The sequence below is a fragment of the Plasmodium malariae genome (genome assembly GCF_900090045.1).
Source record: "Plasmodium malariae genome assembly, chromosome: 12".
Lineage (NCBI taxonomy): Eukaryota > Apicomplexa > Aconoidasida > Haemosporida > Plasmodiidae > Plasmodium > Plasmodium malariae.
Genome location: NC_041786.1, coordinates 1,515,525 through 1,530,054, shown reverse-complemented (window position 1 = coordinate 1,530,054; position 14,530 = coordinate 1,515,525). Strand labels below are relative to the sequence as shown.

At 28.9% G+C, this 14,530-nt stretch overlaps 1 protein-coding gene across 1 annotated transcript; it reads left to right on the top strand.

The window, feature by feature from the left end:
* Positions 1-1,506: 1,506 nt before the first annotated feature.
* PmUG01_12042500 (conserved Plasmodium protein, unknown function) lies at positions 1,507-14,104 on the top strand (the record flags this gene model as incomplete). Its single annotated transcript, XM_029006637.1, has 9 exons — positions 1,507-6,635; positions 7,003-7,283; positions 7,488-7,584; positions 7,718-7,906; positions 8,088-8,188; positions 8,441-8,482; positions 9,361-9,450; positions 9,674-9,987; positions 10,205-14,104. 9 exons carry the CDS (start codon positions 1,507-1,509, stop codon positions 14,102-14,104), a joined length of 10,143 nt encoding a protein of 3,380 aa, XP_028863106.1.
* Positions 14,105-14,530: the final 426 nt, after the last annotated feature.

Genomic DNA, 14,530 nt, shown 5'->3' with positions numbered 1-14,530 from the left:
ATGAATATACAAATAAACGAATAAACGAATATATGAATATACAAACATACGAGTAAACAAATAAAACAGTAAATTATGCATTAAAAACATCGTGTAATGGCATGCTCGCAAATTTGCAAGTCTATTTTTTTTAAATCATTGAAAAAGTATGTTTAAAAAATTTTTTTTTTTCAAATTATTCCTTTTTTCTTTTCTAGTGTCACGTATTACATTTTCCAAATTGTATATTTATAATTTTTTGTAAGATATTCTTACGTGATACTTTTTTTAAATTGGCGCATTTAAAGCATTTTAATTTGTATTTTCTTTTTTTTTAAGTAATACATTTTTTACATGCGTGTATGTATATAAATATTATATATGTACATATTCACGCATATGCTTACAATTACATATATATATATATATATATATATATATATATATATATTTATATGCATTCACTTAAATATTCGTCCATATACATACTTTTACTTACATTTAATGCGTTTATGTATATATATTCATATGTATGCATATTTTTTACTTTTTCCCTTTAAATAACTTACGGTTATTTTTTCCCTTTGAAATTTTTTTTTTAAAAATTTAGCAAAAATAATAATTAAAGAGGGGCATTCGTATCATACGAATAAACTTTCGTGGGAAAAAATAAGTTAGCAATAATAAAATATAATTTTTAATTTTATAAGAAACACTGTTATTCTTTTAATTAAATGTAGTAATTTTTGCCTGTGTATGTAGATTCATGTGCATACATGCATGTAAATATATATATATATATATATATAATACATAAAATGCATATATAGTATATATATTGTACATATAATATATACCCAAGTATGCAAATTCATATGCATGTACATATGTATATATATATGTATGTGAGGTGAAGTTTTTTTTTTATTTTCATTGTCTTTATTAAAAAGTGTAATAAGGAAACTAACCTTTGAGTATGAATTGAATATGTGTCCATTATGTGTGAAAAGGCGTAGTAAATTACGTTTACGCTTTTTTTGAATAATTCGTACAAACCATTATTTGTTTTTATTTTATTTTATTTTTATTTTATTTTTATTTTTATTTTATTTTTATTTTTATTTTATTTTTATTTTTATTTTATTTTTATTTTATTTTATTTTTATTTGTTCTTATTTTTATTCTTATTTTTTTTTATTTTAATTTATATTTATTTTATAATTTTTTTTTTTGTTTGAATGGTGCTAAGAAGTAACGTACGAGCGAATGTAATGAGTCTTCTCTTATATGTTATCTTTAATTTTTTTTTTATCCCCTCACATCGTTATAATAATAACTTGTAATATATGTCAGAAAATTGAAATGAAATACGAAATTAGATGACAAAAAATAAAAAGGCGTATCATCATTTTTTTTTTTTTTTTAGTTCTTCATTTGGTTATTGCTTTTACATACGTCTTGCACGTCTCTTGGTTTCTCCATTTTTTTTTTTTTTTTTCTTTTTCTTTTTTTTTTTCTCCCTTATGAATGGAGCAAAGAAAGTTTTTAAGAATTGGTAAAAGTGTTGTTCATGGTCGCACTGGGCCCTTACGTGGGGACGCTGGAAATGGGGAAGAAGAGGAAGGGAAAAAAAAAAAAAAAAAAGATGAATTGAATTATAATGAGGGAGTCAACTACAATCACAATAGTGGCGCTAACAATAACGGCAGCAATAACAGTAGACATATTAGAGAAGATAGAAAAAGAGATTCGGTAAAAATGAATGAAAATAAAGAGCCAGATAAGGACAGTGGTGAAGAGAATGCTTTAAATAGTCATTTTAATAAAGACGATAACGAGCATAATAGTAGTGACATATTTGAGCAGTTGCTCCAAAGGGAATTAGCGAAAGGGTCATTGGGGGGTGGTGTTGTGGAGAAAAACGTTACAAAGATGAAGGAAAATGCACTAAAGGGAGACCATTCCAACAAAAATGATAGTGTCAGTAATAGTGGCAATAATAGAGGCAATAATAATGGCAATAATAGAGGCAATAATAATGGCAATAATAGAGGCAATAATAATGGCAACTGTGGCGAAAATGATAAGGGAGATGGTGGTAACGCGGAGGATGACCCCGAAAGCCTGTCGAAGATAGACTTAGTGGATAGAATAAACAACACACAAGTAAAATGTCGTATGCATGGATACAATGAAGTGTTAAAGTGCTTTAGTACCAATGATGATATTAACAGAAAAATGGAAATAGTAAATACAATTTTTAAAGATGAAGATTGTGTATTGAAATACTTATCTGACAATAACTTGATATGTCAAATAAAAGCAGCCGAAATGACAGAGGGTTATTTAAATGTGATAAAAGAAATATATTTTTACAAATATAATGACGAGTATGAAAGTGAAGAAGTGTTAATTAATTCTTTTGTAAATGAATATAAAAATAAATTATTTTGTACTTTTACAAAAATAGTAAATGTTTTATGTGAAAAAATATTAACAAATAATAAATCATTTGAGAATGGATATAATATAATATGTAAAATAATTGAGTATTGTTCCAATGATAAAACAACAGCAAATATATTAACCCTATTATGTGAACATTTAAATGGTATATATTTAAAAGCAAATAAATCAGTAACTAATATAAAAGGGGTTAAGATAAAAGTAATTTCTTCAATTCTGTTATTATTGTACAAATTATTAAGCTCATTTAGGGCAAATATTATATGTGTCAAGACAATAAATAAATATTGCTTTAAATTTAATGAAATGCTTGACAAAACTGTGAAAACAAATTTTTATTTACTATATATAGAAATGTTATCACAAATAAAAAATGTTGAATTTCAGAATAGTATTTTAAATGACCTGAACAGTCAGCAGAAAAATTACATTACCAAAGAATTGCAAAAAGAGGAAAATATAGAAGTTAGACAAACAACAGCTGTTTATAACTACTTAATAAATCAGAGAAGTAATGGAGATCATATGGACGATTATTCAAATAATACATTTGATATGAACACAAATAATTTAATTGATGAAACGGATGTTTTTAAAGAAATATGTACAAAGCAATGGGAAAGAAGAGTACTAGAAGGATGTATTGACAAAAGCGCTAGTGGAAATAGTAACAGTACAAATAATAATTCTTCTCTTAGTAATGAAAACTTACTACCATGGAAAATAAAAGTAGAAGCAATTAATTTATTGTATGATAAGATAAAATCAAAATATGCAATAAAAAAAACTGCATACATTAGTACAATATTAAATATCATTTCAAAATTACTAAAAAACGAATCAGCTTTACCAGTTGTAGTTTCATCACTAAAATTGCTTCATATATTAATTGAAAAATTTGAAAAAGATATATATACGACGGTTAAAAATTTTTCTTTTATCTTATGTTCAAAACTAAAGGATTCAAATAAACAAGTATCCAGTGCTTGTATGGAATGTCTAACTAAAGCTATTGCTATATATAATATAGACATATTTATTGATGATATGTCAAAAAATCTCAAGGATAAAAATAATAACACAAGGATGGTTACCCTTGATTTTTTAATAAAAGTATTTGATTATATTGAAAAAAAAAATATTCTTTCCATTATTGAAATTTCGAAACATCTATTAAATGATACTGTTGCTAATATTAGAAATGCCGCCTTTAAAATGTACGCCCTTATTATAGCAAATTATGGTGAAACTGTGCATCCCTCCTTTTTCGCTTCCGTGCCTTCCAACAAGAAGAAGTCTATATTTGCCTTATGTGCCTCTTCCTCTAAAAAGAATAACGTTAGTGCCAACGTTGGCAATACTAGTGGAAATGTTAGCGACAATGTTAGCTGTAATGTTAGCGGTAATGTTAGCGGTAATGTTAGCGGTAATGTTAGCGGTAATGTTAGCGGTAATGTTAGCGGTAATGTTAGTGGTAATGTTAGCGGTAACGTTAGTGGAAACATGATCGACAACAGCAACCACCGCAGTGGAAATAATAACAATGGTGAGGGGAATGTACCACTGAATGCGCACAAAAAGGAGCAGCAATGGGGGGATAAGGCCCCCCATAAAGAGGGTAACAATACGAGAGCTGACACCAACAATAGCATGATGGTAAGCACAATGCGAGACAGTGTTGAAGCATGTTTACCCGAAAATATAACAAAATTGCTGATATCGAATAGCTATTCTTCCAAAATTGAAGCTTTGCATTTACTAAGTGAATGGGCAAAAGAGGAAGCAAACTTTATGAGTATTAATTTAGAAAATTTGGTACTTTTAATTAAGAAAAACTGTTATGATTTTAAAGGAAAATATAATCAATTGAATAGTGTTCTTTACGACTTTTTTAATGATTTTATTGATTTGTGTGACCATTTTAATATTGTCCATTTGAACAATAATACACAGTTTACGAAAATTTTAACAATTCTGATATGTTTATATTTGGATAAAGCTACTGATAAAAAAGATGGAACTATATGCTTCAATTTTTTATATAAATGTTTTCAATATTTTGACAATAATATGGTTATTGATTTACTCATAAAAAATAGTGACACGAAAAATGCCAAGAAATGTGAAGAGTGCATTAAAATATTACAAAAAGTGTTTCTAACTAAAAATACAAACTCGAATGTAAATATAAAAAATCTTATTTATTTTTTAAAAAAATTTGTAGATTCAAAAAATACAAATTTGAAAAATGCATCTATTCTTATGCTACAAATATTGTCTAAAAATTTTGGTGATAAATATGTCCTCTCTTATTTAGAAGGTATAGCAGAAAATGTAAGGCAAGTGGTTAAATTGAAAGAGGACGTGGATAAGTTTGTGCAAAAACAAGGAATTATTGCAAATTCCCTTGGGTCGTTTGTAAGAAATGTGGACAATAAATACAGCAGCAGCGTGAGTAATAATGTCAATATGAGAGCAGTCGAAAAAGTAAAAAAGGAGGAAGTTCAGCTGGGCAACATACACTCGAATTTGCCCGAGGTAGATGCTCATTTGAATACTCAGGTGAATGCTAAAACGAATATTCATTCGAATTATCAGACGAATCATTACGAGGTAGAGGAAAAAAATGCCTACTTAAGTTACAGTGGAGATAATTTGTCTCCCTTTCATGGAACCAACCCCAATGATCAAAAGAGAGTTCATGAAGATCTGACAAAAATTAACTTGAAATTAAGCGATCCACTGGTGAAGGTACAGAATAATACCTTAATAGAGGGTGATTGTAGTGTTAACACCTTTTCGATTTATAATAACACTAGAGGGGATACATATCAAGAAAAGTTGACAAGGTTAGTAATGAAAGAGGAGGAGCAGGAGGACAATGTTAAACACTTTACGAATAGAGATCAAAGTACAGTTGAAAGTAGAACGAAATTATTAAGGACTAAGAAAGAACAGACCCAGAGTGAATACAAAAGAGATGAGGAGGAAGAGGATGAGAAGATGATAAACATAAGTGATATCATTAAACAGTACGTCATCCATATTATGGATGAAAATGGAGCCACGTCAGACACCACAGCGGCATGCATATCACTCAATTCACAGAACAATGGGATGGGAAGTGCTCCGAACAATGTCGCAAATAACACATCTAATAATACCTCGAAAATTATAAGCACGATTGAAAAGATAGGGAAATATTATATAAACCCCGATAGACTGGACATACTAATTAATCACAACATGTTGCATAAAATATATAGCAGTAATAAAAGTAAGTGCATGCAATTATTGTACGTCCTTTTATTTTCCTTAAGGGAAAACACAGATATATATGCCGACATTTTGTTCGAATTTGTAGTTAAAATAATTGACGATGCAGATATAACCGTTGAGCAAATAGATAAGCTTCTGACTTGCATGTGTAAGAACTTAGGAATCTCAAAATTTATTAGTCAAATAAACAGTTATATGTTAAGCGAAAAATTGAGAAATATGAAAAAGGAGGGCGGAAGTAACAGTCATAACAATGGTAGCAGGAGTGACCTGGTTGGAGGTAATAGCCATCTCATTAGCGGCATTAACAAGCGGCCTTCTAAACGAAACAAGATGCTAATCGTTATGAACAACATCAACACAAATCATATACTCCTATTGAACGAAAATGTTATAAGAAAAAAGGTGCTAAAATTTTACTTAGATCTTTTTATGGATGATAATGAACAAGTCAGGGAAAAATCAAGTATTGTATTAGATCACATTTACTCCAAATATGGAGGAAATATTTTTTTTAATATATATGAAAAACTATCAGTTCATAAGAAAGAATGTTTACATGATATATTAAACCAAATGAAATCAAACAAGGAAGAATTCTCTTTTTATAAAATAATAGTATCAAATAATACACAGATTAAAAGGCTTTCAAATAATGAGAGTAATCTTAGTAGTACAACACCAACAATGTCAAGGTCACGAAGTATAAAAAGATTAAGTTCTTTTAGTAATAAAAATAAAATGCTCAAAATTGAATTTCCTTCGAATTATAAAATAAAACCCGATAAACTGAAATGGGAAAAGAATCTGGACCACACTCATTCGAATTATTTAATGAAGGAGTTTAAGTCCTTTAGTAGCCAGGAGTTGACAACCCTTATGTTCAGTGAAAATGTGAATATGATTAACAGGTATAAAAATGTGGTACTCGGAAGTAGGGGAAGGAGCACCATGTGTCTGGTTTTCCGAACTTTCCCCTCATTTGTGTTTGCACGTATATATGCATCTATATGTATATCTATATGTATATCTATATGTATATGTATATCTATATGTATATGTATATCTATATGTATATGTATATCTATATCTATATGTATATGTATATCTATATCTATATCTATATCTATATCTATCTATCTATCTATATATATATATATATATACATATATATATGTATGTTAGCATTATATACGTATGTATGCATGCTAGCGTATGTATGTGTGCGCGTATAATACACTTGTACACGACATACGGACACCTTTGCCTCTTTCGTAGGAGCATATTATTTTTCAAGGATTATCTAAGCAACAGCTCAAATCAGACAATCTTATTTTCGAAATCTGGCTTTATGGATTTGCTGCTGAAATGGGCATTTTTCATTTTGAATGGAAATCAAAACAACAATGAGCTTTTATGTGCCTCCATAAATCTTATTAGAATTATCTTAAAAACAATTGAAGACAATTATTCTGTCTTAAATGAGCAAACCTTAATCATTTTGGTAAATTTTACGTTTGATAAAATTAACAGCACTGCCACTTCCTCGGAGATAAGAAGTAATTTTTTTTCCCATGTTTTTCCCATATTTTTTCTATTTTTTTCTCATATTTTTTTTCAAATTTTTTTCATTATTACAAACATTTTATTTTTCACACCTTATTTGCATAGTACCCATTCATCGTACAAACTGTTACAGTATTTCCACTACATCGCTGTGTGCGAGTATAATTATTATATGATTATCTTTTTGTGTGTTTTAGAGAAACTGAGAGAGATACTTATTTGCTTGTGTTATATTTCTGACCATAAGGTGTATTTTGCACTTCTCTTAAAAAACCTATCCTCGTGTAGTCAAAAGTAAGTAAAAGGACAAATTGAACAAGTCGGTGGTGTATGTGTGCACATGCGCTCATACAACAGTGCATGTATACAATCACATATATATTCGTACAATGGCACGCGCATCATTCACGTGTGCTTGTATTTTTAGGAGGATATGCAGTTCGTTGGACATCATATTGAAACTCATAATATTGTACAAGGAAAAATGTCTGAACATTGAAAAGGACATAATGAAGATTCTGCAAGTGTTTACAGTGCATAGCAAAAACAAGAATGTAACGGTTTACTGTTTGAAAATTTTTGCCAACATTCAGTATTTTTGCCCCAACTTTTATAAGTAATGCTTATTCGTTCGTCTATTTATATACCTATTTATTTGTCCACTCATTTATTTATATACTTTTTTTTTTTTTTTTTTTTTTTTTTTTTTTTAATTCTTTCGTTTAAAAAAGTAATATACATATCAAATTTATGTAAAGTGCAATATAACATTGTTTAACCGCCTTTCACATTTTTAGGTGCATAGACAATGATGATATTTCGTATTATCTTAAAAGTAAGGTAGACGAATTTATCGAAAAATGTCCTGACACTAAAATTACTTTTAAGGATGGTGAAGGTATTAAAAAAAAAAAAAAATTAAGACGAAAAGTTAAGTCAAATTATAACAAAAAAATAAGTCAAATTATGGCAAAAAAGTTGTTATTCAGAAAAATTGACTAAATGGCTAACATATTACTTATGCATAAAAGAATAGTCTGAGTAACAACTTAGAAAAGAGTGTATGCAGTAGCCTGTCCGTTTTATATACCTACATAATATATGTGCACACACACATTTCTCATTATATTTCGTTTTGAAACCCCCTCAGATGATGAAAACAATAGCTCCTACCAAAGCGAGAATTCCGAAGGTATAAAAGAAAAAAAAATACAAATATATATAAACATATATATATATATATACATACGTGCGTACATACTTTGGTACATGTATGCATAAGAGCCGTAACTTCTTTATGCAACGATTAAAAGTATTGTGTAAGATTTATGCAATAATATAGCAATGGATGTATAAAAAAAAAGGCAAAAACAATTAGTAGACACCGATTATGTTGGTACTTTACTCTATGCACGTAGGACGACTTATTGCTTTAAACATTTCTCTTAATGTAGCAACACAAATTTTTCAATAATTCTTACAAAATTTTTTAATAATTCTTACAGACGTTAAGTATACTTGTTTATTTATACACATATATACATACATACATACATACATACATACATACATACATACTCATATATATATATATATATTTTTTTTTTTTTTTTTTTTTATTAATGAAGAATCTTAACTCGATTTTTCATTTTTCGTTTTTTCCTCTTAATTTTTTTGATATCGTTTTTTCGTTTGCATTTTTCTTTACTCCATTTAATTATGTCCATTTAACTCTTTTTAATATGTACACTAAGTTGATTTTTCTCGATGCCTAGAGATAAATTTTACTATGTAGAATGCATTATTTCTTTTTCCTTTTCTTTCTTTTGCTTTTCTTTTCTTTTTTTTTTTTTTTTTTTTACAAAAATTACTATTTGTATAATCTCTTACATTTTCGTACATTTTATAATTGAAATAATATTCCCCAACCTTTTTAAATTTTACTCCTACTAATCTTTTTTTTTCTTTTTTCGCTGTTTTTTTTTTTTTTTTTTTTCTCTCTTCTTTTTTTACTTTTTTTTTCCCCCCCTTTGCTTTTTTTGCCTATCATATATTATGTATATTTTTTAGGGAATTCAAAAAATGATGGGAACAGCGAGCTACTGAATTATATGAAAAACAACGCGAGCCAGAGGAATGCCATAAAAAAGGAGGTGGAGGGTATGTATTGATATGTATATATATATATATATATATGTGTATGTATGTGTGCGTATGTATATATATATATATATGTGTATGTATGTGTGCGTATGTATATATATATATGTGTATGTGGTTGTGCGTATGCATATATATATTAATGTGAATATATATATATGGACATTTCCGCGTTAATTTCAAACCATTTACCTCGCTTTCCTTCCCCTCTCCCCCCGCGCAGGACATGTGAGCGAATTTCATAAAAATGTGGAAGAAATAATGGAAATAAAAAAGAATATAGAAGAAATTGAAATTCATAAGATAAATGAAGATTATATAAATAATCAAATATCATACACGAGCATTTCAAATAATTTAAATTTTACCATTGAAGGTAATAATTATTCGAAAACTAAGGAACTCTTTCATATAATAGAGTCAAAAAATAATGAAAAAGTGGAAGGGACTAATGCTTACGACAACTCAATTATATATTTTCGTTTTATATATTTTGCGTCCTTTTTATATTCCAACGATGTGGAAACTATTTCGAAGGTAAGCTAGTTTTTCTATTCCTCTTCTTTGCATATTATGTGAGTATGATATGAGTTTTACGTAGGTTCTCATAGCATGTGTATGTGTGTATACACGCATGAACGTATGCATGCAAACGATTAATTAAATTTTCATTTTGCACATAGTCATCCGCTCCTTTCACTTGAAATCACGTCATATCATATAATCTCTTTTTTTTTTTTTTTTTTTTTTTTAGGTGTGCAAATTAATCGTGGACAACATAGTCCAGATAGGTAAGAGGAGTAAAAATGGGAATTTTATACTAAGGGATAGCGGAAATTACATTTTTAGAAATTTTAACTTGTTTATTATTCTTATGAAAGGAGCAAATTATGCATTAAGGTTTTTATTTCAAAAAAGTTTTGGAAAAGATTTACATTCTTCATTTATTCATTTTAATGCAATTTTAAGTGCAGTACTATTGGTTGATATATTAATGAAAAAGAAGAGTTGCATTGCAAAACTGTCCTTTGATCATTTCTCATTTTTCTTTATTAATACTATTGTTTGTTTGAGTATATATACAAAAGTTATTCATACAAATAAATATATTTATCTTTTTAAGAATGGTGATATTGCTAGAAGCTTAGTTACAAGTATATTAAATAATTTGTTAGGTCGCGAATTCTTAACTAGCCATTCAAAACTTTTAGAATATGTTTGTAGTGCATCCTTTAGCTTAGGTTTTGATATAATGAAAAATAACAAAATTTTAATAGATGATATAAGTGATACGAGTGAATTTTATATTTATATAAACACTTACATAAAAATTTTAAATAAAATATACAAAAAAATTATGAACAAAATATATGAAGAAAATAAGGTAGAAAATAATTTTGTCTATAGAATTGTGCACATACTTTTTATGAATCTCAACAAGTATGACATTTGCCTTTTTAAGATGGAAAATGATAAGAACAGGAAGAGGAAAATGGATGTTGACAATGAGGAAAAGGTTATCCTCAGAGGAAACAGCGGTGCTCTATACAACAAGAAGGTGTGCAAAGGGAGGAGAAGCGGAAAAAGTAACGATAAAGGCAGCGGAAAGAACGATGGAACTATAAATGAGGACCCTGAGGAGCATCCGTGTGACTATTCAGACTGCTCTATTTTTGACTGCCAAGCGACTTACTACGAAAATTTAGGATCACATGATGGTGTTAGCAACAACAACGATGGTGGAAATAGTTATAGAGGTAGTAACAAAGATATTATAAAAGATGCGCATAGTGCAAATAACGAAGGTACCACAAATGATGCATATAGTACAGGTGATAAAGGGTGTACCCTTAACAACAGTGACAGCCGGTGCTTGGGTACGTTAGGAAAGGGGGATTACGAAGGAATGAAGAGAGATATTTCTATCAGAAAAAAAGACATATATGTATATTCAAAGGAAGAATTAGAAAAGATTCAAAACAACCGAATAGATTTTATGAACAAGTATTTATTTTTCATTCAGCTGATATTTTATGGTATTAAAAAAAATAATCCCTTAATTTTATTAGCTTATATAAATCATGAAATTATAGATAGTTATAATAATAACTTGAAATATTATTTTAAGAAAATGGAGTTGTTATTAAACAAGGATTTAGGAAATTGTGTTTCATCTATTAATATAAATAATTGTACAGACATTTATTCTTTAGATTTTTCTTTTGAACATTTTTTAAATGAGCATAATCATCTTAAGGAATCCAAATTATCTATTTTCAATTCGTATAAAAATGTGTTTAGTCAATATACAAATTTTGACTCAGAAATTATATACAACAATTTCGATCTATCCATAGATGATGTCATATTAAAAAAAAGAGAATTTTTAGAATCCTTGAAAATGATAAACATAAATGAATTGTCATTTGATCACAACAAATATGAACATCTTAAACAAACCATTATAGAATATATTAACGAACTAGAAAATACACAAGTGTTAGAAGAGATTCAGAATGTTGACGTAGTATCTGATTATAATTTTCTGTGTACTATGTATAGAATTCCTAAAGGTACTGATAAGGACACGAACCAGATGAGTAGTAATGATAAACAGGAAAATGCTATTCCGAATAACGGTCGGAGTAATAATCGCCCAGAAGAGGAAAATAACTTGAGGGAAGGTGCACAAGATGGTCAACATAACGAACGGAACGAGAACAAAGTGGAGGACAGAGGAGGTGATATTGGTAGAAGTGGTAGGCGGAGTAACGTGGGAAATGACAAAGGCAGAGGTAGCCATGAAAAGGACGATGAAAATGATACTACAGTTAATCATTTGAAAAATTCAAAAGAATTGGAGGACACAGCGAAAAGGTTTAGTGCACACATACTGGAAGAGGCAAACATTGAAGAGGGAAATGCATCCATCAACTCAAGTGGAAGTGTAACCAGAGTGGAAGTAGACAGTAAAGAGAAAGAAGAAAACAAAGAAATGGAGGAACACAAAGAAGGGGAGGAACAAAAAGAGCTCACATTCATTAGCCATAGCATATATCTAAGAAATGAGACCATCGAAAATGTAGACATGAATACACTACGCGATAAGTACAACTCGCCGAATAATTTCTCGTCCTCTATTATAACGGAAAAGGTGGAAACAAAGGACAGGAATAGGAGCAATAACAAAACAGACAGCAGTCATTATAGTACTGAGAAAACTCTAATTCAAGAAAATAATGTTCTCTCTCGAAATATGCAATCAAGTAAGCCACGTAACTCCATGTATGAAAAAATGGACCAGTTGAACATTTTTAATTATAACAAATTTTGTAAGAGTAATGAGAGGGAAAGTGAGAAAAATGGGACAAATAACCAAGAGGGAGAAATTGGTCAAGCTGGTATAGTAAGCCAGTATGATCAGCTTAGTCAGACGGATCAGGCTAATCAAGCTGGTATAGGAAGTCAGTATGGTCAGACTGGTCTGAGTAGTCAAACTGGTATAGTGAGCGAATGTGATCGAGTTAGCCAAATTAACGATCAAATCCAAAGCAGGCACCCCTATGACAGGAAAACGAAGGACGAAAAAGAAAAAAATACAAGCAACGACAATTTTAACAAAAACAAAAGTTACAACCATGAAAATATTCGTAATAAGGATCATTCAAAAAAAATGAAATCAGAAAATCATATTAAAATTTTTGAAGACGAGAAAAATAAAAATAGAAATCACTCTGACGGAAGAACAGATTACAGTTATAAGGAAAAAAAATTACAAGAAATACAACAAGTGCATAAAATGCGAAGTGAATATAATTACCTGACCTGTTCAGAAATAAAAAAAAAAACACATTTACTGAATGATGAACAAAAAAAGGAAAAAAATAATTCAGAATTAATATGTAAAAATGGGGAAAGTGGTTCAAAAAGCAATATGCTATCATATAGAGATGAGACGGAAAATAAATCCATTTATGCGTTTAGGCGAGAAAAATCGAATGATGGGAAATTCAGACATGATCATGACAAGAACAGAAGTATGATGAAAAATGCTTCCACGAGTAACGCTATTAACAGCACTGTTAATAACAATACTGAACCTTTCTCGAGAAGCAAAACGAATGTGAAATACTTGATAAATAAATATAAAAATCAAAAAGAACCATCTCAGTCGTTCAACTTAAAAACTTGTCCAATTTTCTCGCAGAAGAAGGATTCATATAGTATACAAAATATGAGCAGTAACAACAGCAGTAATAATAATGACGCAAACAAAACTATTATGCATAAATTACATAACAAATTGCCTTTTCAAATAGAAAAAAAAAAAAATTATGTATACGAAAGAAGTATCAGTTCAATCAGTTCAATTTCTGACATGAAGACAAAAACAGATAGGCACAATTTAATTCCTAATTCTTCTCCTGACCATGTAATAAATAGTTCTTTATCCAAAAGAAATTTTTCAAATAACTGTTTTCACAACAAAAATGATAAGAAATTTTTTATTTATAGCACTAATAGTAATAGCTCAAACAACGTTACTTATAACAGTAAAAATGATGCAAAAAGTAGTACAACATTGTCCAGCTGTTCTACGAAACGAAAAAATCAAGTTGGTATTTCAATTCCATTAAAAAAAAGTATATTATAAATGCTCATTCTATTGCCAGCTTATAATAGAATTTTTAAAATGTACTCTTGTTATGTTAATATGTTGGTCCTTTGCATTTATGTGCATCTCTGTGTTCAGTAGTTCACGCATGCCTGTATAATTAGTGCATTTTAGGAACACATAAATATAGGCGCATATACATGTATGTGTGTATACACGTTTATGTATATATATGTTTATACACCCACGCATTATTGTCCTTCTTTGCAGAAAACTTAAATAAATAAAGTGCTCTCATTAGTGATGCGATTTCGAAGCAGAAAAAAGGGACCAAAAGCACATAAGTAATAGAGTGCAGGCAGAAGAAAAAAAGACATAATTAAATTGAACAGAGTAGGGAAAAATTAAATAAAAGAAAATAACAACCGTTATAATTTCAAAAAAAGAAAATGAATTTTGATTAGC